Genomic DNA, 26,449 nt, shown 5'->3' with positions numbered 1-26,449 from the left:
TCACATATAAAGTGAAAATACAGTGTATAGAACAGCATGGTTCCATCTTTGTTTAAAAAATTGATGCCTATGATTATATTAAAAAATGTTAGTATTGGCTATTTCTGAGTGGTAAATTTTGAGTGTGTTTTTATTTCCTTATTTACTTACAGCTTCAAATTTTTTACCATACTATCTATTGCCTTTGTAATAAAGGTTATTTTCATTATGTATCAATGTGTATGCTCAGCCGTATACAACTCTTTGTGACCCCAAGGACTGTAGCCCACCAGGCTCCTCTGTCCATGGGATTCTCCAGGCAAGAATACTGGAGTGGGTTGCTGTGCCCTCCTCCAGGGGATCTTCCTGACCCAGAGATCTAACTGGTGTCTCCTGCATCCTCTGCCTGGTAAGTGCATTCTCTACCCACTGAGCCATCCAGGAAGCCCTTGTCATGTAATGTTTGTTAAATGCTCTAGGGGCTTCCCTATGGCTCGGATGGTAAAGAATCTGCCTGCCATTCAGGAGACCCAGGTTCAGTCCCTGGGTGAGGGAGATCCCTGGAGGAGAACATGGTAACTCACTCCAGTCTTCTTACCTGGAGAATCCCATAAACAGAGGAGCCTGGCGGGCTACAGTCTACAGGGTCGCAAAAAGTCTGACAAAACTGAGTGACTAACACTTCACTTTTCTTTCTGTCGTTAGCTGAGGATGGCTGTGGGCACTTGAGCGTCTAGACGAGCAGAAGGCCAGCATCCCTCTGTTCATAGGTGTTGGCGTGTTCTGTTTCTTGCTTTTCTCTCCCCGCACTTTTAGAAAAAGTCAGGCATGCTACATGCTGTTACTTCAGTCATGTCCAATTCTCTGTGACCCTATGGACTGTAGCCCTCCAGGCTCCTCTGTCCGTGGGATTCTCCAGGCGAGAGTACAGAGTGGGTTGTCATACTCTCCTCCAGGGCATCTTCCTGATGCAGGGATGGAACCCACATCTCATATGTCTCCTGCATTGGCAGGCAGACTCTTCACCACTAGCGCCACCTGGGAGGAGAAAAAGCCATGGATCCATATTAACAGAATCCACATCGATAGTAAGAAAAAGCAACCTTTTTGCAAATTATTCATGTTTGTCCTTTCCCTCACTTTAGACCATACCCTTAAAGGTATTATTTTGACTTTTTCTTCCCTCGGTAAAAAAGGATCTTACTTGGCAGGCCTTAGGATCTTGAGGCTTTACCTATAGGAAAATTAAATGCTTAGCAGTCAGTTTAAATGGGTCATGAGGCCTTTTTCTTTTTCCAAGTAAAACTTGAGATGCCAAGAAAATTCTATACTTCTGAAAGGAGCAGATCAGCCTAGTACAGACAAATGAAATATTAGGGATCCCCAAATCTGCTTTGGGAAGTCCTTTTCCAGGGAGAATGCTTTTCAGGCATCAGTTTGCAAAAGTAATGGGTAGAATTGTATCTGTGTTTTGGGTTGTTTTTCTTTTTCCATGTTACCGGTTACATCCTAAATCCAATGGTATACTCATTTAACACTCTTTATTTTTTCACCTCAAGGCATATGGGATCTTAGTTCCCTGATTAGGGATTGAACCCACTCCCCCTGCAATGGAAGAGCTAAGTCTTAACCACTGAACCACCAGGGAAGTCCCTCATTTACCTCTGTTGATTCTGGGCACTGTGTACACTGGAGATGTGACCTAGGACAAGTGTGGGGCAAGTGTGGGGTGGGGAAGAGTCTCCTGGGCCAGGCTGACCCCGCTGGTCTTGGAACCCACTAGGAGCGTGGGTCGGGCTGATGTATGCATGTTACCTACTAAGGAATCTACCACGGAGCGTGAACTCAGGGTGACTCCACAGGGTAAATCCCCAGGATTCTGGCAGGTGCAGCTGAGTTTTCTGTTCTAGATGCTTCTTACTCTTCCTTGCTCACCTCCGCTGAGGGCACACAGCCACGCGGCTCACCGGCGGTTCACGCTCACCTGCCTGGTGCTCCATTCTTGTCGAGAAGGACCTGATGCTTCTGTACCCCTCTGCACATTGCTCTCTGCCATGTGGGTTCAGCAACTGCAGGCCTTGAGACACACTGTCACTCCACCAAGAAGGGGACTGGACCCTCTGAAGGCACACGGCCGCCGAGGCCCCCCGGGTGTGTGCTCAGACCCTGGGGCCTTCGGAACGTGAGAGCCAGTGCGACTTGACTGTGGCCGATAAAGCGAAAGGTTATGTCCTGGGTCATGTGATGGGGATGACTGCTCGTTTCACAGCTGTGGCTTGTCCCCCCTTCTGTCTCCTCAGAAATCGCAGGTGCTCCGGTGTCTGAGATTTCCGGGCCTTTCTCAACAGAGGACATAGCCAGCAACTGCGTCCCTGCCCTGCCGTTGAACGAGCCCATCTTGTGGATCGTCTCTTATACTCTCATGAGTGTGTGTGGAGTCATCCTTCTTGTTTTAATCACCCTGCTGCTACTTCCGGTCCGGTGTAGGCATCACCCCCGAGATCCCGAGGTGGTCAACGATGAGTCCTCGCTCGTCCGGCATCGCTGGAAATGAAGAGAAAAGCCTAGTGACCGTGAACTCGACAATTAAGACGATTCAGTGCAGCAGGCAGGGGTTATAAGGCAAGGCTTCTTCCTGTGCGCATTAGTCTTAAATTTCTGTTTGCTCCCAGATGCCTTCCAGATTCACTGTATTTTGATTCTTGACTTTACAGCTTCCTCTTTCCCCCTTACTTCCAAGGAAAATGATAATAAAAAAGCACCTCATTCTTAATCAAAACAGAGTGAATTGGGCTTCAGGCTTTATGTAGCTGGTTATGCCAAACTATGTGGGTGAGCCACCCCTCCCCAAAAAAAAAAAGAAACCAACCACAAGCCTTGGCTTGTTCTCTTTTCCCTTCTATCTCTGGAGAAATAAGTGCATATACTTTATAACTCTTCTTAGCTAATGGAAGCTTTTTGTATTGATCACATTTAAGGGTATTTTGTACCAGGATCCGCCTGAGTCAAAGTGATAACAAGAAGGTTTGCAATATGACAGCAGGAGAAGTAGTCTGGGTCCTGATGATAAAAAAGCATCCTGCCCTCTTCGGAGTTGGAAGGAGAGCATCAGGCCCCTTTTCTGGGTCTCTCTGTGCTCTGCGTGCGTGTTCAGTCTCTTCAGTTGTTTCCAACTCTTGGTGATACTATGGACTGTTGCCTGTCAGCCTCCTCTGTCCACAGGGTTCCCCAGGCAAGAATACTGGAGCGGGTTGCCACGCCTTCCTCCAGGAGATCTTCCTGACCCAGGGATCGAATTCATGGCTCTTGCATCTCCTGCATTGGCAGGGGGGTTCTTTACCACTAGCACCACCTGGGAAGTCCTGGGTCTCCCTGTGATCTGAAGGAGAGCTGGACTCTACTAGGAAGAGATGATCACTCAAGTCTTCACCAGCCTCTTCTGAAGACGGAAGGCCTTCAAGTGCAAAGGAAGCGTACTCTTTGTACTCAGTACTTGCATAGTACTATGGGTGTGAAAGTAAAAACTACCTCTGTCAACACTTTATCCAGGGTCCTGTGCCTGCTGGGGGTACAGGCAGCCTGCTTCCAGCCATTGCCCCCGCCTAAAGAATCCTCTTTCCAGCAGGAGAGATGTAATAGGTGCTGAACCACAGATCAACCTGGAGATGTTCTGTCATGGAGCTGGTTATCATCACATACTCTTACTCTTACCCAAAATGAATAAACACTGTATGAAGGAGAAAAACAGATTCTCTTTCACTGGCTTAATTGTTTCTTTTTCCAAGTCTCCCCTGAAGGTAGGTTGCTGATTACTCTTTTGGGAAATAGAGACATGGCTCGGTGCCCATATCCCCTACCAGCTCTCCAAGGATGTGAGGGAATTTCTGCTTTTTCCTGTGCTTTGGAACCACGAGCTTCTGTGTGCAGAACCACCAAGGCTTGAGCACACCCAGCTGAAACAGCTGCTGACCTCCATGCTTCTGCCCTTTGGCATGTTCAGTCTTTGGTGATGAGTCAGGGGTGCGGTGGTTTCCTTATTTGGAGAACTCCACACTTGCTATCATTTATTTGAGGACTTTGGCAAAGAAAAGCAGAAGCCTTTAACTTGAGGTCATCACAAGAAGAGTTTAAAGGCAATATCCTTTCTCTTGCTGTGTGCCAAGTTCAAGGTTCCCTTTGCATCACTGTTGGGGTGGGTCAGATATACAGTACAAACCCAGAAGGGCTCCCTGAAGCATCTCGTCTGGCTGGGATGTTGTTCATGTTCCTGTGGATGTTCCACTCACCTGCCCGGTTCACTGTCTCCCCAAGTCACCTCCATATTCAGAAACAGATAAGCCTGCCCAAGATGACTGTGCCAGAGAGATGCAGGACCATTGATATGCATCTTAGTGTCCTCACAGACACTAAGTGTCCCCCAGGGGCCCCAAGAATCTTGTGGCGAAGGGCTGAGTTGCATCTTAGAACATGGATCTTCTGTGTTAAGATCCATGCAGGTATGGCTGTGGTGAGAATGGAACCCTCTTGAAATAGGATGAGAACAGGACACGGTCATCAGAAGGTCATTGTCACTTCCAGCCTCAGCTAGTGGAGAGGTAATAATTTCAAAATACATTTCAGAGATAGAAATCTCTGGGAAGTCCAGTTCTCTTTTTGCCCTCTTGGCTTTTTCATGGGTTCCTGTTTGGTGGTCCACTTTCCCTGGACGTGCAGGTGATATCCCTTGACAGTGCCTTCCCCTTGCTCTGAAAAATCCAAACTCCTGAAATAAAAGGAGGTGATTGTATATATGACCCAGTTAATTCTGCTGCTTATTGCTTTACTCAGGCATCTTCTGTTTCATTTTCCCTTGTTTGGTTTCTGAGCTGGGGGCTGTCTCTCCTGCCATCAACTAGCAGGCATGGTTCCCAGAATACTTGATAATAGCAAGTTAGATTTCAAGCTTGGGTGTTTGAATGAAGTTTGCTATAATGCTCTGTATTTCCTATCAAATTTCTCTACCTTTTCATCTGAGATGTCAGTGGATGTGACATTTTAATGGAAATACTGAAATTACAAAAGCATAACTTAGCAACAAGGATGAACTAGACAATTGAAATTGGGACGTTTTCCTGGCATGCCTTGCTGCTGAAAATTGGACTTTGAGTCAAAACCCTGTTAGTGACACGCACCTCCTCCGGTTATGTAAATTGATCCTTCACTTGGCAAATCTTCAAACAGGCTTGCTTTGAACAGGAAAGAAGATAGCAGCCCTTTGGGGGTGTCATTTTTACCAGGCAGCACACTGTGGAAGGGGCTGGAAGATGGTCCTCTCCTGAAAGATGCAAATTAGCATCAGGTTTTTGTCAAAACCTTGTCAACTCTCTGATGGAAAAAGGATGTTTTTACGTGAACAATGTATTTTTTTAAATAGGCTGATGCTTTATATTCTTGATGAGTTATTCAGAAGCCTGAAATGAAACCCCGTCTTCAGAACCTGAAACTGTTTATCAAAAATAGCAATGAGATGGGGATTGATTATATTTTTTTCCTCTGGAATTTAGAAGAACTGCAACTGATTGGTGTGTGATCACCATGGTGAACTATTTTGCTTTTCTTATCCAAAACACAGGGACCTGGTGTTAAAGAAATAGATTCCTGGTGTGTGACAACCGGGACGGTCTTCCTGAACACAGCCCACTCCCAGACTTCTGCAGAATTTTTCTTACCTGCTTCTGTGAAATGCAGACTTTTTGGTCTGAGACAAATTTGGGGTCGGTTACAGTTCAAAACTGTGAAAGTAACTCCCAGCAATGAGGCATTAACAACTTCACAGAGCTTTGGGTCATAGATTCTGCAAAGCAGTTTTGCTTTGGGGATTCCATTATCTCCTTCAAGAGGAGCAGAAGGACTATTTCTTCATTTAATAGAGTCTCCTCTCAAATGGAAATTTGTTAAATTCCTCTCACCAGATCCCCACTGGGGGAGTTGCCAGGCGTGGTTCAGTGCCAAGTTCTAGCCTGGTGTCACCTGTTGTCATTAGAAATAAATCACTGCCTGACAGCTTGTTCCATAAACAACAATAATTGAGTTTCACAGACTTTATCCTTATTAGCAGAAAGGAAATAATTGAGTGGAATCCCAGTGCCTTTTTCTCTTGCATAAACTTATTAGAATTGATAACAGAACTGTTCAGAGGGAATACTTGCCACTGAGAGTGTTTTCTCTTTTAGGCAAAACAACTAAACACCAACTATAAAATGTAAAATGATGAGTTTTGCCAAGAAAGACACTAGATTTCTGGGGCCAAGAAAACTCAACCCGACAGAAGTTGTTGTTACAGTTTCAGTGGGTTTTAAGAACTTCAGACTTGAACTTGTGGCAGTTTACCAATTAAATAGCAAGATGGAAAAATACATTTTGAAAGTGAGGAGGGGAAAATACAAATATAATCAAAAGTATGCTAACAAAATAAGTGGAATTCTCTCTTTTGGAAAATGGCTTCAATTCCAGGAATCAGCAGATTTCTTTTACTCTTAATATTGCTGAGACCATGGGAGATGTGATTTATTTCACACAGCTGCAAACCCCAAATTTCAAGAACATTCAAGCTGGAAGTGCATGTCAGATGTCAGCACAGAAACACAGAAAGCAAGGCCCCTTACACTTGGCATTACCTGATCCAGGTGAAGATTGGTTCATCCAAGGAACAGGGAGTAGGTGATGGTTGGGACTGGGAGAATTCTAGAACCTGGGAAGGGCAATGGGAATAAGAGGTCATATCCCTCAGTCAGCAGATGATGGCCAAGGTCTGGACGAACTGAAGACATCCCAGGATGTCATAGGAAACTCATTTCCCCAAGTTTGGGGTACAGCCTACCTTTTTAGGAATTTTCCAAAGGAACCTCTCAGGATGTACAAATTTATCAAAGAGAAACTTGCTTTGGAGCCATCGCCGCTGTTCTAACACAACTGGAGATATCTGAACTCCCAAGCAGGACATGATCCTTAGGCTGCAGGTTCAAGTCATGCCCTGGGAAGTTCATGGGACAGGGCCAAGAGTCTGAAGCCAAAGGGAGCTGGTGAAGTTTAAGATCTGAGCATCTGGCCATGTCAACCCAGCCATGCCAGCCAGTTAGTTCACTGACTCAGAATCCTGCAGCTTCGTGAGCACACTCCTTCTCCAGGGATACCTGCTGTCAGCAGCATGACCAGGAAGAAGGACTTGGGGGCAGCAGAAGCCTCCCGCAGGGCACCTGGACAGCAGCATCCTCACAGGTCCACACCGGCTCTGAACGCACACACATCCTTGGCAGAATTCAGGCAGTTCTGGACTCCTCAGGAGATGCTAGCACACAAACCCAGCTTTCAGCCTTGGTAAGAACACCTTCCCAGGGGCGAGCAGAGACGGCCTGATGCCCCAAGTCAGCAACACTGTGGGATGTGGTCATGAAAGCAAAGCCAGGCCTCAGTGATGCAGTGTGTCTTCAAAACCTCTAGTTACTGGGATTAAGTACAAGTGGGTTACCATTTCCGTCTGCAGGGGATCTTCCTGACCCAGGGATCGAACCTGTGTCTCCTGCATTGGCTGTGGATTCTTTACCACTGTGCCACCTGGGAAGCCCTAACACACAGGTGTACCCCACACATATCTATCTGAGTAGAATATTTTGCCAATGTAGATTTATAATTATAACTTATATAATTACAAATTATAGATTTATAAAATAGATTTTGAATACAAACTCAGCTGTCATACTGATGATGTCATTAAAAGGAAACTTGAAATGTTGAAAATCTTTGGAACCTAGCCTAATTTGACATTGATATTTTTCCATAGAACTTCCTTCCTTCCGCTTGGAATAATTTTACTTTTTTAATTCATGATGCATGCATGGATCAGAATTACATGAAAAACTAGTGTCTCCAAAAGGGCTTATTTTTTCCCTCTTTTTTAAATGTTAGGTGCAGAGGTAGTTGAAAGTTTCCTGATATAACTAAGGTTTCAGCTTGCTTCATTTCATGTGTTAGAATAAAATTTCACCTACACCTCACATTCTGGTAGTCAACACTTCTGAGTGAAAGTTAAGAAAACTTTTCAAAAATTATCTTTGTGAGTTAAAGAAAAATAAGCAAAGCTAATTAAGAATCTATTCACTTGTAATGAGAATCACCAAAAATAAACTTTGGTAACCCCAGTTTCTTTTACGATTTGGTGTTCTTTCCTGCTAGTGGTGGCTTGGATTTTTTTTTTTTTTTTCCCCTAACTGTGGATGTAATTTTATACATCCTTATCAATGAGGCTGGAAATTTAGGGTTGGAATTAGCATAATGAGAGGAAAACAATGGATGAGATTTACCATGTGCTAATAAAAGATGTAGTTTTGTAATCTAGAATGATGTATTCCTACTATGTCTGTTAATTTGCACCATTAAATATACTTAAAGTTTAAAGTCCCTATGTTCAATCATGTAAAGCAGCCACTGATTTTTTCTCAAAAAGGGTGACTTTTCTGCAGCAGCAGTGTTTATGTTTTGGCTAAAGAGTTGAAAACCTTGTATTCTTTAAAAAAAAAAAAAAAAGTCCTAAAAGTAATGCTTTAGAAAATGTATTTTATGTGTGTATTTTCATCCTTCAATACACAATGCATACGTGTCACTTGTATTTCTGGAGATGCTTCAGGTTATTTATATTTCCCTTTTGGAATTTTCCTCTATTTTTAATATATCATGTTGATTTAAATCTATGTCACCATAGGACCAGGAGCAGGACTGCAAAGGTGTTCATGTCATCTGAGAAGAGGTTATCTTAGCTACTGATCAGTCTCCAAATTGTTATACACTTCAAAAGTGGAATTTTCTATAATAATCTTATTTTTCTACCTGTCTGTTCCACCAATTTGAGATGTGCACCATTGAAAAGGAAATAAAAGAGTTGATTTGTTTGAATAACTACTACTTCCAACTTGTTGGGTTTGGAGTTTTTTAAATACTCAGTTCAAGTCACATTTCTGAATTTACTGTCGGCAACGTGTCATGGTCTGCTTGCCTGCCCTACTTTAATGTGGGTTCCGAGAAAATATTCAAGATAGAGTTGAATGGAGGGTCCATGTCCAACCCTTAAGGTGTAAAATATGCTGGAAAGTGGAGAAGAGTGAAATACTTTAGAATGTGAGAACCATCCTGGGGAGTGGTAGAGAGAAACCACCTGTAGAAAATACCCCCAATAAGCACATTTAAACGATCTCAAGGATTGAACAGGGCTGTCATACGGGAACTGAAAATGGCCGGACCAGGAATACTCCTGCCAGAGATGGGGGGTCTCCAAATGCCACAGGGGACAAGACAGCCCCAAGTCACGTGCCCAGGAAAACACAGCAAAGGGTTTGCCCTGGTAATGGGCCCACCTCTGAAAGCAGAGCTTCTTCTGCACTGCACTCTCCTGCCCAGACGCAGCGCTCAGTCACACCTTCCGGAAGCCTAGGGATCCAGCTGAGAGGGGTGTGTGCCAACTCCGGCCAAGCACAGATACTTAATGGAGACGGACATCATCCCTGAGCCATGGGCATCCCTTTCGAAAAGCAAACTTCTTTCAGTGACTGAACACTTTTTGGTTGACAATGGGCTTCCCTCATAGCTCAGCTAGTAAAGAATCCTCCTTTAGTTCTTTCTCAAGGACTATAGATGGGCTTCCCTGGTAGCTCAGCTGGTAAAGAATCTCCCTGCAATGCAGGAGATCCTGGTTCGATTCCTGCGTCAGGAAGGTGAGCTGGAGAAGGGTTAGGCTACCCACTGCAGTATTCTTGGCTTCCCTGGTGGCTCAGCTGGTAGAGAATCCCTGCAATGCGGGAGACCTGGGTTTGAGCCCTGAGTTGAGAGGGTCCCCTGGAGAAGGGAACGGCTACCCACTGCAGGATTCTGGCCTGGAGAATTCCATGGACTGTATAGTCCATGGGGTCGCAAAGAGTCGGACACTACTAAGCAAATTTCACCATCACCCAGGCAAGGGGAAAAAAGGGGGTGGAGGGTAGGGTCAAATCATTAGGAGGGGAAGCAATAGTTACTGGGGAAACAGAATAGGAGGTTTAATATCTAATAATAAAAGAGATGATTAGAGTTCAGATTTCACTTTTGTTTTCTATGCGGTTTTCCTAGGTTTATCAGTTTTGGCCCTTCTCAGCTGACAGTGGCACTGCCGATGCTATTTTGCATGCTTGCCACTAGGTGGCAATGTTGTGAAACTTTGTGGAACGACATTTGTGGTTTTTTTTTTTTTTTTTTCCTTTCATCCTGGGTGACTTTCAGTTCAGTTCAGTCGCTCAGTCGTGTCCGACCCTTTGAGACCCCATGAATCGCAGCACGCCAGGCCTCCCTGTCCATCAGCAACTCCCGGAGTTTACTCAAACTCATGCTCATCGAGTCGGTGATGCCATCCAGCCATCTCATCCTCTGTCGTCCCCTTCTCCTCCCGCCCCCAATCCCTACCAGCATCAGGGTCTTTTCCAATGAGTCAACTCTTCGCATGAGGTGGCCAAAGTATTGGAGTTTCAGCTTCAGCATCAGTCCTTCCAATGAACACCCAGGACTGATCTCCTTTAGGATGGACTGGTTGGATCTCCTTGCAGTCCAAGGGACTCTCAAGAGTCTTCTCCAATACCATAGTTCAAAAGCATCAATTTTTCGGTGCTCAGCTTTCTTCACAGTCCAACTCTCACATCCATACATGACCGCTGGAAAAACCATAGCCTTGACCAGACAGACCTTTGTTGGCAAAGTAATGTCTCTGCTTTTTAATATGCTATCTAGGTTGATCATAACTTTCCTTCCAAGGAGTAAGCGTCTTTTAATTTCATGGCTGCAGTCACCATCTGCAGTGATTTTGGAGCCCAAAAAATAAAGTCTGACACTGTTTCCACTGTCTCCTCATCTATTTCCCATGAGGTGATGGGACCAGATGCCATGATTTTAGTTTTCTGAATGTTAAGCTTTAAGCCAACTTTCTCACTCTCCTCTTTCACTTTCATCAAGAGGCTTTTTAGTTCCTCTTCACTTTCTGCCATAAGGGTGGTGTCATCTGCATATCTGAGGTTATTGATATTTCTCCCAGCAATCTTGATTCCAGCTTGTGCTTCCTCCAGCCCAGCGTTTCTCATGATGTACTCTGCATTTAAGTTAAATAAGCAGGGTGACAATATACAGCCTTGATGTACTTCTTTTCCTATTTGGAACCATTCTGTTGTTTCATGTCTGGTTCTAACTGTTGCTTCCTGACCTGCATACAGGTTTCTCAAGAGGCAGGTGGCTTTCACAGACAATTTTTATCCAGTGTGTCTGTGATTAAATTGCATCCAGCAACTATCAAGAGTGTCCACACCTCCATTTTTCTCCAACATAGAACCTGCCAAGTATACTGGCTAGATGTGTAATCAATCTTGGGGGCAGTGTCTAAATACCTACCTCCAGTCATGGCTGGTTTGCTTGGCTGAGTCACAGGAAAGTAAACTGAGTCAAGTGAAGTGAAGTGGCTCAGTCGTGTCCGACTCTCTGTGACCGCATGGACTGTAGCCAACCAGGCTCCTTCACCCATGGGATTTTCCTGGCAAGAGTACTGGAGTGGGGGTGCCATTTCCAAAAAGTCCCCCAGGTCCTCACTGTGGTGGCCAAGTCCAGACTGGAAAAATCAGCTTGTCTGATTACCAGAGCCATAATCTCAAACTTTAAACTACTGTCTTTGTAAGGTTAAAAATTGGAAATTAAAAGGAAAGCTATTTTTTTAACATAGAAAGTTACTCTTTTTTAATTTTTTTTTTTTTAACCACACCACAAGGGCTGCAGAATCTAGTCCCCTGACTAGGAATTGAATGCTCGCCACTGCAATGTTAGTTGCCCAGTCGTGTCTGACTGTTTGAGACCCCATGAATTCTACACCTCCAGGCTCCTCTGTGTGTGAGAATTTCCAGGTAAGAATACTGGAGTGGGTTGCCATTCCCTTCTCAAGGGGATCTTCCCAACCCAAGGATCGAACCTGGGTCTCCCACATTGCAGGCAGATTCTTTACCATCTGAGCCACCAGGGAAGCGCCCCCCCCTGCTTTTTCTTTTAATATAGAAAGTTTCTCTTTAAAAAAGAAAAAAATTTTAACCACACCACTAAGCATGCAGGATCTTAGTTCCCCAACCAGGAATCAAACCTTTGCCCCTGCAATGGAGTGTGGAGTCTTAACCACTAGACCTCCGGGGAATTCCCATGAAATCTATTTTTATTTTAAATTTAAAAAGGATATATGCTAAGATAAAGATGCTACCAAGGAAAATATTGGGGAAGATATTTGTCACAAATACAGGACAGAAAATAACATTTATAGAACACAAATTCTGGCATCTTAGATGCATTATGACATTTCATCCTCAGAATGACCCCAACAGGTACACATTGTTACTACAAAATATTTTTTAAACCCTGGCGTGGAAGGCAGGGAGCCCAGAGAGCATAGATTCAGAGGAATCAAAGGGGACAGAGAAAGGGAGATCTCAAACCTGAACATATCAAAGTGGTACATAAATAAAACTGAAAAGATCCTTCACATGTAAAAACTGCATACAAATAATCAAGATATTCTGATGCTTTGACTGTCCTGTTGACCCCGAGAGACTAGACTCCTGGGGTTGGCCGACTCCCAAAGTGAGCAAGCAGCTCAGCTGCAAGCAAACAACTCACCTGGGTGTGTGTCTCTCAGATGCAGAGCAACCAGAGCCTGCACCCCTAAGGTCTCCTTTATCCGCCATGGACTTTCATCCTCTGGGCCACCACCCACTGCCACAATCAGCCCTGGGTTGGTTACCAGAGGATTAAGGACAATCAGTGCTCCAGAGCCAGCTGAACTTAAGTCTAGGCAACCCTAAACCTATTCACCCCGCCTTGCACATTCCTTCATGTACAAATAAACGCTCCTGCTCTCTCCCTTCGGCCTCCCCGACCACCCTCCCTTGTCCCAGTGCTTCCTGCGTGGCCCGCATGAGAGGCCCTGCCTCCTGTCTCTAGGGATGTGAGCAAAACAAACTTCTTCCTTCACGACAGTCATTTCTGCTGCTGCATTACTTACCTCATTAAAACAAACCCCAGCTAGCCTCAAATACCAAAGAAGAGGAACATGAGAACCTGGGAGAGAAACATGCAAAACCTATGACCAAAAGCTGGCAAAAGTGGTCAAGAAACATGCCAATGTTCAGGTTTAATGATGTACGCAAAATGGTGAAGTACCTAAAAATCAAACGAACAAGTTCTTAAATGACAAACAGCTGCCTAAGAGGTGACAGTCTCCTCTTTGATGAGAAGGGTAAACTGCAAGAAAAAAAAATTTGGTAGAGCCCTAAAACATCCCAGTCATCACTGAATCAATACTTCTTTTAGAAACAAACTCTAAAGAAACAGCAATATGGACAGACCAGGAAAGAGCGTACAGTGAGCGAGAAAGCAATTTGTTGAATAATATGCCAATACAGCATCCATTTTAAAGTGAAATATATTAATATGAATGTGAGAGGATAAAATATGAATCTAGTGCATACATGAAATCCACATGAACCTGTCACCCCAAGAAGTGGGGATCCGGATGAAAAGGGACAACTTACGGATTTTTAGACTTTTTTATTCAAGTAATACATTTACATCACTATTAAAAATGCAGGTAATCACAAAAAAAACAGTGGTCACCTGCCTCACCCCTTCCCACCCTTAGATCCTGCTGTGCAGAGGCAGCCCTCAGTCTTATTTGCCCTGGTATTTACTTCCTTGCTTTTTATCAATTAATGGTGTATCCATGCGGGGTTTCCTACATGATCAGAGCTGATCCTGGTGATTGGATCATGGCCAGCCTGAGCATTTTCTAAATTCCGACATTTACTAGGGCCATCTCTGCCCCTGTCTGATTCTACATATCTGCTTCCACACCTGTGCCTACTTGTTCTAGTTATGTCACTGTTGATGTGGTTTTAATACATATATATAATGTTCTGTGCTCAGTCGTGTCTGACTCTTTGTGACACCATGGTCTGTAGCCCGCCACACTCCTCTGTCCATGGGGATTCTCCAGGTAAGAATACTGGAGTGGGTTGCCAGGTCTCCTCAGGTAGATTCCATCTGAGTCGCCAGAGAAGCCCAATATAATTAATTAATATATGACTAATAGGTAATATAGGGCTTCCCTGATAGCTTGGTTGGTAAAGAATCTGCTTGTAATGCAGGAGACCCCAGTTAGATTCCTGGGTCAGGAAGATCCGCTGAAGAAGGGATAGGTTATCCATTCCAGTATTCTTGGGCTTTCCCTGTGGCTTAGCTGGTAAAGAATCTGCCTGCAATGTGGGAGACCTGGGTTCAATCACATCCAACTCTTTGTGGCCCCATGGACTGTAGCACAGCAAACTCCTCTGTCCTCCATTGTCTCCTGGAGTTTGCTCAAATTCATGTCCATTGAGTCAGCGATGCTAACCATCTCCTCCTCTGCTGCCCCTTCTCCTTTTGCCTTCAATCTTTCCCAGCATCAGGGTCTTCATCAGCGTCATCCAATGAGTCAGCTCTTCATATCAGGTGGCCAAAATATAGGAGCTTCAGCTTCAGCATCAGTCCTTCCAATGAACATTAAGGGTTGATTTCCGTTAGGATTGACTGGTTTGGTCTCCTTGCATGTAACATTATCAAGTATATATTCTCCTAGATATCCTCTAATGGGTAATATTTCTTAAATCATCCTTTTGAGATCTGTTTTTGGAATCATGCTAAATTTATGGATGAATTTATGGAGAATTTACATTGTGACAAAACTGAGCCTTCCAATTCAATGGAATGGTGTAATCTTTGTCATGGGTCACATCCCTGAGTAAAGTTTATCTCATGTAGATCCATGCCTATTTCTTGATAACTTAATTTCCAAGGTTTGGGATTTTCTATTATCATTATGAGGATATTTTTTTCTGTAACATTTTAAAATTGGTTACTGCCAATGCAGGAGACATAAGAGATGCAGTTCAATCCCTGGGTCAGGAAGATCCCCTGGAGGAGGAAACAGTAACCCACTCCAATATTCTTACCTGGAGAATCCCATGGGCGGAGGAGTCTGGTGGTCTACAATCCATGGGGTTGCAAAGAGTCGGACAGGACTGAGCATCTGAGCACACAATACATATATGATAATATATATCTGCAAATATATCTGAAAATGCCTTTTTTCTATGTCCAACAATTGATCACATCAATGAACTATTATTTCTAGCAAATTTTCTTCCCTGCTTTAATTTTCTGGGGGGTTCCAAGAAGAAAATGTTATCATCTGTAAGTGATGGCAACCTTATCTCCTTTCTAATATCGATGCCTTTTATTTTACATTTTCTCCTTTCTAAATGCCTACTGTGGCATATAGCACAATGTTTAAGCCAGTTTTTTTAACTTAATTTTTAATAAGTTATACATTCTCAAAGTTCAAAACTCAAAACAATATATGGTGAAAAATCTCCTTCCCATGCCTGACACCTCATCTGCTTAATTTCAACCCTGAAATTAAGGGGGGCCGCTGCCCCCACCACCTCTGCCAAGGCGACCTGTTAAGAATTTGCCATGTAGCCTTCCAACTTATCTTCAGGCACAGATTGGCATGTATTCTTTTTTTTTTTGGCATGTATTCTTATTTTTCATCTTTTTTCCCATAAAAAAAGTAGCAAACTACAAACACTGCACTGCTTTCTTCCAAAAGGAAGAAAAAATTCGCATAGTTTACTTTGACGATGCGCACCATACGTTTTTCCAGATGCCTCATTCTGTGTGTAACCAGTTCCATGTTGACAGCATCTGGGCTCTTTCCCATTTTGCTCCTAGAAAGTGAATAACCTTACACAAACATCACTCTGTGGGAGCGTCCACCTAGGATTCATTTCCAGGAAGGGAACTGCTAGATCAGAAGACACTGCCTTCGTCATCCTTGCAAGCACTCTCCAACTGCCCTTTCCAGGATTAGTTCGGTTGACACTCCCATGAGTAACTGATGACTGATGACCTTTGTCCCTGTTCTCTCATCAGGAAATTGAGTATTAAGCTTTCAAATTTTTTGCCAAGCTCAAAAGTTGAAAATGATTTCTCTGCATCTCTACCTGTATGCTCAGTCATGTCCGACTCTTTGCGACCCCATTGACTACAGCCCGCCAGGCTCCTCTGTCCATGAAATTTTCCAGACAAGAATACTGGAGTGGGCTGCCATTTCTTACTATGGGGGATCTTCCTGACCCAGGGATGAAGCCTGCATCTCTTGCATCTCCTGCAACTCTTGCATCTCCTGCAAATGATTCAGTGAAGTTCTAATTTGCATATATTTATTATGAGCAACTTTAGATATCTTTTCTTATGTGTAAGAGCCAATTGGAGTTCTTTTTCTATGAATTCTTCAACTTTCTTGCCCATTTTTCTACTGGGTTGCTGGTCAGTTTCTGGGGAATCCTGTATTTGGTGTACATGTTACAGGGTTCACATTTGGAGGTCTCTTTGTGCTAGTTCTGTGACTTCAGCAAATTACTTAACCCTTCCAGCCTGAATTTTCCAGTTGTGTAATGGGGTTAGTAATAATTCTGCATCACAGGGTTGGTATACAGCTTAACTAAACTCTTTTTAAGTGCTCAGTTTAACATCTGTCACATTAGAAAAACCATATGTGATAATTGTTTTAAAGGGATGGAAATTAGCAGTTGCAGTTTTTATTTCCAGTTTTTCAAGTCTTCTGGCTTTCCTTGTGTCAGTTTTTTTTTTTTTTTTCTTTCTGTTTTTGCATTGGAGAAAAGTGCATACATACACACATATTCAAACTTACTAAACATTTTGTACTGTGTCTTCTGGATTTGAGTCTATTTGAAAAGCCTATCCAACTTCCAGTATGCTTTTTCCAGTAGTCATGTATGAATGTAAGAGTTGGACCATAAAGAAAGCTGAGCACGGAAGAATTGATGCTTTTGAACTGTGGTGTTAAAGAAGACTTTTGAGAGTCCCTTGGATGGCAAGGAGACCAAACCAGTAAATCATAAAGGAAATCAGTCCTGAATATTCATTGGAAGGACTGATGCTGAAGCTGAAACTCCAATACTTTGGCCACCTGATGCAAAGAACTGACTCACTGGAAAAGAGCCTAATGCCGGGAATGATGGAAGCAAAAGGAGAAGGGGCAGCATAGGATGAGTTGGTTGGATGACATCACCGACTCAATGGACATGCATTTTAGCAAGCTTCTAGAGTTGGTGATGGACAGGGAAGCCTGGCATGCTGCAGTCCATGGGGTCGCAAAGAGTTGGACATGACTGAGCAACTGAACTGAACTGACCTAACTTGAAACTTTATAAAGAAATATGTTTTCTTATAGTGCATTTATGGCTTGTTGTTTTTTCTTTAAAAAAAAATCAGTCTTTAATCCATATGGAATATATGCTTGTGCAAGATGGGGGATATGGTTTTTCTGTTGGATGGTTTACCCAGTTATATCAACACTATTAACTAGTTCATCCTTTTCCACTGGTTTAAAATGACATCATATGCTTAAATGTTGTGTGTTTGTGTGTCTGTTTCTGAACTTTCTTTTTCCATTTATATTTCTTCTCCACTGGTCTGTCCCATTGCTTGTGAGAACTCTGCTATTTAGGGTTTTAAAACTTTATCTTATGTTTTAATAGTCCTCATGGCTACATCATTCACATTACCCTTCTTTTTCAAAGTTTTCCTGGCTGCTCTTATTTTTTATATCAGCATTTGAATTAGCATATATAGATGCCCACAAAGTACATATTAGGACTTGGTGGAGATCACATATAATTTAACAGAGGGAGACTAACACCTTTCTAACATTGAGATAGCCTATCCAACAAGAAGAAATGTTTCAATGTGTTCATTACATCTTCTGTTCCTTCATAACATTTTTAAAATTCCTTGATAAAAGTCTTTCCAATTTCTTATTAAATTTATTTCTAGGTATTCAGTCTTTTTGTTGTTGCAAAAGGGATCTTTTCTCCCATTATCTCCTAACTGGCAGATTTTTTATGAATATGAAAGCTGATAATTTCTGTGTATTAATTTTATATGATGCTATCTTCATGAATTCTTTTGTTTGAGCCTTTCAGTTGAGTATCTGATATTCTGCAGATATAAAATTACTGATAGTATCACATTATTCTTTCCAACTTTACATCTCTAGTTCCTTTCTTCTGATTACAAATCTAGTACTTTTAGTAGAGGGCTAAATAGTAGTGAGGACCCTGAGTTTGTTCCCAACTTTAAAAAAAGACCCTAGCGGCAGAGAAAGATATAACTTATTATGCTGAGGAAGTATCCATCTCTGATGATTAATTTTGTGTGTCAGTGTTTCTGCAAAAGTATTTTTAGGTGACTTTGTTGTTGTTGTTGTTCAGTCACAAAGTCATGTCTAATTCATTGCAACCCCATGGACTATAGCACACCAGACTCCTATGTCCTTCACTATCTCCTGGAGTTAGCTCAGATTCATGTCCCCTGAGTCAGTGATGCTATCTAACCATCTCATCCTATGTCGCCCTCTTCTCCTTTTGTCTTCAGTCTTTCCCAGCATCAGGGTCTTTTCTAATGAGTTGGCTCTTCAAATCAGGTGACCAAAGTATTGGAGTTTCAGCTTCAGCATCAGCCCTTCAAGTGCATATTCAGGACTGATTTCCTTTAGGATTGACTGGTTTGATCTCCTTGCTATCCAAGGGGCTCTCAAGAATCTTCTCCAGCACCACAATTTGAAAGCATCAATTCTTCAGCACTCAGCCTTCTTTATGGTCCAACTCTCACATCCATGACTACTAGAAAAACCATAGCTTTGACTACATGCACCATTGTCAGCAAAGTGACGTCTCTGCTTTTTAATACGCTGTCTAGGTTTGTCATAGCTTTCCTTCCAAGGAGCAAGTGTCTTTTAATTTCATGGCTGCAGACACTATCCACAATGATTTTGGAGCCCAAGAAAAGAAAATCTGTCACTGCTTCCACTTTTTCCCTTTCTATTTTCCATAAAGTGATATGACTGGATGCCATGACCTTAGTTTCTTGAATCTTGAGTTTCAACCAGGTTTTTACTCTCCTCTTTCACCCTCATCAAGAGGCTCTCTTTTTTAGGTGATATTAACATTTAAATCAGTGAATGCTGAGTAAAGCACATTACACTCAGTAATGTGATTGGACCTGATCCAATCAGTTGAAGGTGTTAGGGGAAAAAGACTGAAGTCCATGGAGAAAGAGGGAACTATGCCTCAAGACTGCCTTCAGGCTCAAGCTGCAACATCAGCTTTTCCTTGGGTCTCCGAATTGCAAACCACTTTGGCATTTTTGCCTTGAGAACCCCATGAACAGTATGAAAAGGCAAAAAGATATGACACTGAAAGATGAACCCCCAGGTCGGTAGGTGTCCAATATGCTACTGGAGAAGAGTGGAGAAATAGCTTCAGAAAGAATAAAGAGGCTGAGCCAGAGTGAAAACAATACTTAGTTGTGGATGTGTCTGGTGGTAAAAGTAAAGTACAATGCTATGAAGAACAATATTGCATAAACCTGGAATGTTAAGTCCACGAATCAAGGTAAATTGGAAGTGATCAAACAGGAGATGGCAAGAGTGAACATCAACACTTTGGGAATCAGTGAACTAAAATGGAGGGGAAAGGGCAAATTTAATTCAGATGACCATTATATCTACTACTGTGGGCAAGAATCCCTTTAAAGAAATGGAGTAGCCTTCATAGCCAACAAAAGAGTCCAAAATGCAGAATTTGGGTGCAATCTCAAAAATGACAGAATGATCTTGGAAGGCTTCCAAGGCAAACCATTCAGTATCACAGTAATCCAAGTGTATGCCCCAACCACTAATGCCAAAGAAGCTGAACAGTTCTATGAAGACCTACAAGACCTTCTAGAACCAAAAAACAGCAACAACAAAAAGTCTTTTTTATCATAGGGGACTGGAATGCAAAAGTAGGAATTCAAGAGATACCTGGAGTAACAGGCAAGTTTGGCCTTGGAGTACAAAATGAAGCAGGACAAAACAGAGTTTTGCCAAGAAAACACAGAATTTTGCCAAGAAAACACACTGTTCAAAGCAAACACCCTCTTCCAACAACACAAGAGATGATGACTTTACACATGGACATCACCAGATGGTCAATACCGAAATCAAACTGATTATATTCTTTGCAGCCGAAGATAGAGAGGCTCTATACGTCAGCAAAAAGAAGACATGGAGCTGACTGTGGCTCAGATCATGAACTCCTTATTGCAAAATGCAGACTTAAGTTGAAGAAAGTAGGGGAAACCACTAGACCATTCAGGTCTGACCTAAATCAAATCCAAATCAATTTTGTGTGTGTGTGTATGTTTAAGGTATGCAGTTTATTGAACTGGTCTCAAATCAGAGTACAGGAAAGCTCTGCCTGCCACCGCACCTCAGCCTGCTCCCAGAGGTCCAAAAGCCTTCATACATCTCAAGTTGGGGGACAAAAAAAGGGGGGCATGATGGCTGACCACTCAAAATAAAACAAACAAAAAGGACAAGTATTAAGATGAAGATTAAAAAAAAAAATTTTTTTTGGAGTATGTAATTTACACAAAAGCGATGCTATCACCTCCCCAGTATGGACTTGGGGGAGGACTGGCCCCTTCTCCTTAGGGAGAAGTGGGGTGGCTTTTGGGAAGGCAAAGGACTTCCTGTAACAATGCATCTCAGGATATTTGGAATGACTATTAAAAAAAAAAATGTACAAAGTCCTCCGCCACATTGTAGAACTTTGGGGATGCTCTATCCAACCCACTGCTGTCATCTTCACTGTTCCAGTTTTTAAATCCTGAGTCAAGCGCCAAAAAAAATAAAAAAAGACAAAAACAAACAAATAAAGCCATGCCAATCTCATCTCGTTTTCTGCGCAAGTTAGGTTTTGTCAAGAAAAAGGGTGTAAGGCAACTAACAGTCGCTTAGGAGCATTGGTGGTGGACGATGGAGGGGCCGGACTAGTCGTAAGCTTGCTTGCTGATCCACTTCTGCTGGAAGACGGACAGCAAGGCCGGGATGGAGCCGCCAATCCACACGGAGTACTTGCGCTCAGGGGGCGCGATGATCTTGATCTTCATAGTGCTGGGTGCCAGGGCAGTGATCTCTTTCTGCACCCTGTCCACAATGCCGGGGTACATGGTGGTCCCGCCAGATAGCACGGTGATGGTGTAGAGGTCTTTGCAGATGTCGACGTCACACTTCATGATGGAATTGAAGGTAGTTTCGTGAATGCCGCAGGATTCCATGCCCAGGAAGCAAGGCGGGAAGAGAGCCTCAGGGCAGCGGAACCGCTCACTGCTGTTGGTGATGACCTGCCTGTCTGGCAGCTCATAGCTCTTCTCCAAGGAGTAGCTGGAGGCCGCGGTGGCCATCTCCTGCTCAAAGTTCAGGGCAACGTAGCAGAGCTTCCCCTTGATGTCACGGACGATTTCCCGCTTGGTGGTGGTGGTGAAGCGGTAGCCATGCTCTGTGAGGATTTTCATGAGGTAGCCTGTCAGGTCCCGGCCAGCCAGGTCCAGAGGCAGGATGGCGTGGGGGAGGGCATACCCCTCGTAGATGGGCACCGTGTGGGTGACCCCGTCACCGGAGTCCATCACGATGCCGGTGGTGCAGCCAGAGGCCTACAGGGACAGCACAGCCTGGATGGCCACGTACAAGGCAGGGGTGTTGAAGGTCTCGAACATGATCTGGGTCATCTTCTCACGGTTGGCCTTGAGGGTTCAGGGGGGCCTCTGTCAGCAGCACGGGGTGCTCCTCGGGGGCTACACGCAGCTCTTTGTAGAAGGTGTGATGCCAGATCTTCTCCATGTCGTCCCAGTTGGTGACGATGCCATGCTCGATGGGGTACTTGAGAGTCAGGATGCCTCTCTTGCTCTGGGCTTCATCATCCACATAGGAGTCCTTCTGGCCCATGCCCACCATCACACCCTGGTGCTGGGAGCGCCCCACGATGGAGGGGAAGATGGCCCGCAGAGCATCATCACCCGCGAAGCTGGCCTTGCACATGCTGGAGCCCGTTGTCGACCACGAGCGCGGCAATATCATCATCCATGGTGAACTGGTTGCCGTGTCCACCTGCGGCAAAGGCTGTGCAGCGAAGGCGAGAAGCCTGTGCTGGTGGGGGCGGACGCGGTCTCACGTGGACATCCAGTGGAAATAACAAAAAGATTCAAGGGATTAGATCTGATAGATAAGTGCCTGAAGAACTATGGACAGAGGTTCATAACATTGAATAAGAGGAAGCAATCAAAACCCTCCCCAAGAAAAAGAAATGCAAAAAGGCAAAATGGTTGTCTGAGGAGGCCTTACAAATAGCTGAGAAAAGAAGAGAAGTGAAACACAAAAGAGAAAAGAAAAGATATACCCATTTGAATGCAGGGTTCCAAAGAACAGCAAAGAGACATTAGAAAGCCTTCTTGAGTGAACAATGCAAAAAGGAAGAAAACAACAGACTGGGAAAGACTATAGCTCTCTTCAAGAAAATTAGAGATACCAAGGGAACATTTGATGCAAAGATGAGCACAATAAAGGACAGAAATGATATGGACCTAACAAAAGCAGAAAATATTAAAAGGAGGTGTCAAGAATACACAGAAGAAGTGTACAAAAAAGGTCTTGATGACCGGGATAACCACAATGGTGTGATCACTCACCTAAAGCCAGACATCCTGGAATGGGAAGTCAATTGGGCCTTAGGAAGCACCACTATGAACAAAGCTAGTGGAGGTGATGGAATTCCAGTTAAGCAATTTTAAATCCTAAAAGATGATGCTCTGAAAGTGCTGCAGTCAGTGTGCCAGCAAATTTGGAAAACTCAGCAGTGGCCACAGGACTGGAAAAGGTCAGTTTTCATTCCAATCCCAAAGAAAGGCAATGCCAAAGAAAGTTCAAACTACCATACAATCGAGCTCATTTCACATGCTAGCAAGGTAATGCTCAAAATCCTTCAAGCTAGACTTCAACAGTACATGAACTGAAAACTTCCAGGTGTACAAGCTGGATTTAGAAAAGGCAGAGGAACCAGAGATTAAATTGCCAACATCTGTTGGATCATAGAAAAAGCAAGGGAATTAAAAAAAAAAAAAAATCTACTCCTGCTTCATTGATTATGCTAAAGCCTTTGACTGAGGATCACAACAAACTGGAAAATTCCTACAGAGATGGGAATACCAGACCATCTGACCTGCCTCCTGAGAAACCTGTATGCAGGTCAAGAAGCAACAGTTAGAACCAGACATGGAACAACAGACTGGTTCCAAATTGGGAAAGGAGTACATCAAGGTTGTATATTGTCACCTGCTTATCTAACCTATATGAAGCGTATATCATGCAAAATGACAGGCTGGATGAATCACAAGCTAGAATCAAGACTGCCAGGAGAAATATCAATAACCTCAGATATGCAGATGACACCACCCTTATGGCAGAAAGCGAAGAGGAGCTAAAGACCCTCTTGATGAAAGTGAAAGAGGACAGTGAAAAAGCTGCTTAAAACTCAACATTCAGAAAACTAAGATCATGGCATCCAGTCCCCTCACTTCATTACAAATGGATGGGGGCGGGGGAATGGAAACAGTGAGAGATTTTATTTTCTTGAGCTCCAAAATCACTGTGGATGGTGACTGCAGCCATGAAATTAAAAGACGCTTGTTCCTTGGAAGAAAAGCTATAACAAAGCTAGAGAGCATATTAAAAAGCAGAGACATTACTTTGCCAACAAAGTTCTTTACAGTCAAAGCTATGGTTTATCCTGTAGTCATGTATGGATGTGACAGTTGGACCATAAAGAAGACTGAGCACCAAAGAATTGATACTTTTGAACTGTGGTACTGGAGAAGACTCTTGAGAAGCCCTTGAACTGCAAGGAGATCAAACCAATGAATTTTAAAGAAAATCAACCCTGAACATTAACTGGAAGGACGGATGCTGGAGCTCCAATACTTTGGCCACCTGAAGCTCCAATACTTTGATCTGATTCATTGCAAAAGATTGAGGGCAGGAGGAGACGGGGGAGACAAAGGATGAGATGGTTGGACAGCATCACTGACTCAATGCACATGAGTTTGAGCAAGTTCAGGGAGATGGTGAAGGACAGGGAAGCCTGGTGTGCTGCAGTCCAAGGGGTCACAGATGCTACTGAACATATCCGTTTGAAATAGAGCAGGACCCTATGGTCCTTCCCTTCCCTCCATGTCTTCTGCCTGCCTTTTGTCTGTGGAAAACTTTAGCCAGAGATTAATTTTAATCAGAGAACTGAGAAATGCAGAAACAAAGGAAAACAATCAAAGGAGACTAAAGAATAATAATGTAGTCATTAAGCATAGTCAAAAACCTTTAGTTTTTTCTCAAGAGCTATAGATGGGCCTCCTTGGTAGGTCAGCTGGTAAAGGATCCTCCCACATTTCGGGAGACCTGGGTTCAATCCCTGGGTTGGGAAGATCCCCTGGAGAAAGGAATGGCTACCCACTGCAGTATTCTGGTCTGGAGAATTCCATGGACTGAATAGCCCATCCGGTCACAAAGTCGGACACGAATGAGTGACTTTCACTTTCATAGATAATATTCCGAACCATGTCCTGTGAGCTGTCATATAGATACTAAAACACCAGGTGGAGAAGTTAACTACATGTTGACCAGACTGTACCCAGGACACGAGCTGCCACACATCCGAGAACTGGCTGCAAAGAAATAGGAACAAATGTACCCTGGAATTGAAGATTAACTGTACCTAAAACAACCAAGATGATGTTGGTCAGAGCACTGAGGACCAATTTGAAGATGACTTAGAGATGACTGTGTTGTGTCTGCATGTAGACCCTCCCTTAATCTGTCTATAAAAGCTCTCATCCCCTGTTTGTCAGGGTAGGGAGGAGTCAGCCTTTGGATAGATGTCCACCACCCTTCCCCTAAGATGCCGGCATCTGAAATAAAGCCAACTTTCCTTTCCACCAGTCTGGCCTGTTTCTTGGCTTTTGAGCAGCGAGCAGCCAGACCCACACACCTCTTTCAGTAACACATTGAGTTGGTGATGCCATCCAACCATCATATACTTTGTCATCCCCTTCTCCTCCTGCCCACGGTGAACTCAGGATGACTCTGTGCAGACTGCTGATGCGTGGGGCTCTGCTGGGTGTTTAGCCTGAGGCTTATTAGCACTGGAGCCTGCAGCTTGTTGGGTGGGTCCGGGTCTTGGTACCAAAGTGTGGACCTTTGGGAAAGCTCACTCCAATCAATATTCCCTGTGTCTTCCACTACCAGTGTCCTTGACCCCATAATGAGCTACTGTTGACCTTCGCCTCCCCAGGAAACTGTCCTTAGGGAGGTGGAGCCCATGGGTGGTTCCCATGGAGATACTGCTTTGTTTTGGGTGCCAGTGCACGTGAGACCTGTGGACGCCCTCCAAGAGTGGATTTGAAGAAGGAATTCATAGGGCCTGGACTCCATCTCAGGCCTGTCCGTGCTGGCCGTGCTCGGCTGCCTCTCCAGCGGACTCTGAACTCTCTGCTTAGTGCCTGTGGGGACGACAATGGAAGGATAAGACCCCCTCCAGACAGGGGAATCTTGAAGATCACATCCAGGCTACTCATTGCCTAAGAGGAAGCATACCGTAATCACCCCTGTCTCCAGACAGGTCATAAACTTTTTTTCGTATCCATCAGGATGTAATCACAGGCTTATCGATTATTAACTGGTTGGAATGTAACTGCGGGCTTATTGACTATTGACTGTTTGGACACGTACACATGGGGTAGGTGGTGGGTTTAGACACGTACACATGGGGTAGGTGGTGGGTTTAGACACGTACGCATGGGGTATAAAAGATTTTCACAAATGCTGGACGGGGTCCTTGGCTAAGAGGAGACTCTGCCTTGGGCCCGCCGGCGTAACAAACTGCACTCCACTATCTGCATTGTCCTTCTGAGTGAGTCTGTTTCCCGGAAAGCGTGGCTATAACAGATTCTCTGCTTCCCCCAGCTCTGTGGGGCTCTTTACTCAAGCCCTGCTGACCTTCAAGGCTAAATGCTCTAGGGGCTCTTCACTAATGCCAGACTCTCAGACTCTCTTGGAGGGCTATCTTTCTATGGGACCATCCCTTAGTGGCATGTGTGGGTTGAATGCTTTTTGGCACGAGGACTGTTTTTAGTGTAGATGTCCGCCACCTCTTTCTCAGTGTGTGTGGCCATTATCCCCTTGATAGGAGGTGTGACTGCCATTGTCACCAGAGCCTGCACTGCGCACTGAACAGGGCCTTTTCTTTGCTCTGTGGGTGTCACCACCTTATCAGAGGCAGGATCCGCTCCCTAGTTGTTGCAATAGAAGCCCTCAGATCTGTTTCTTAGCTGTGTTTCTGATCTAAGGTGTGAGGTAGGTGGGACTGGAGCACTCCCATAGGGAGCGAAGCCCCTGTTGCTGTTG

The 26,449-nt window shown here is 43.9% G+C and overlaps 1 protein-coding gene and 1 pseudogene across 1 annotated transcript in view; one reads left to right on the top strand and one right to left on the bottom strand.

The window, feature by feature from the left end:
- Window positions 1-3,726, top strand: part of BACE2 (beta-secretase 2) — a 106,059-nt gene extending 102,333 nt beyond the window's left edge. Inside the window, exon 9 of the mRNA XM_061167556.1 lies at window positions 2,280-3,726. Coding sequence (XP_061023539.1) covers window positions 2,280-2,533 — 254 coding nt within the window. The 3' untranslated portion in view covers window positions 2,534-3,726. The remainder of the gene's footprint in view (window positions 1-2,279) is intronic.
- Window positions 3,727-20,991: 17,265 nt separating this feature from the next.
- On the bottom strand, window positions 20,992-22,085 carry LOC133073690 (actin, cytoplasmic 1-like; annotated as a pseudogene).
- Between the last annotated feature and the right edge of the window lie 4,364 nt (window positions 22,086-26,449).

Source organism: Dama dama, chromosome 19 (genome assembly GCF_033118175.1).
Source record: "Dama dama isolate Ldn47 chromosome 19, ASM3311817v1, whole genome shotgun sequence".
Taxonomy (NCBI): Eukaryota; Metazoa; Chordata; class Mammalia; order Artiodactyla; family Cervidae; genus Dama; species Dama dama.
Note: the sequence above shows the minus strand (reverse complement) of the source record. Positions and strands in the feature narration are given on the sequence as shown.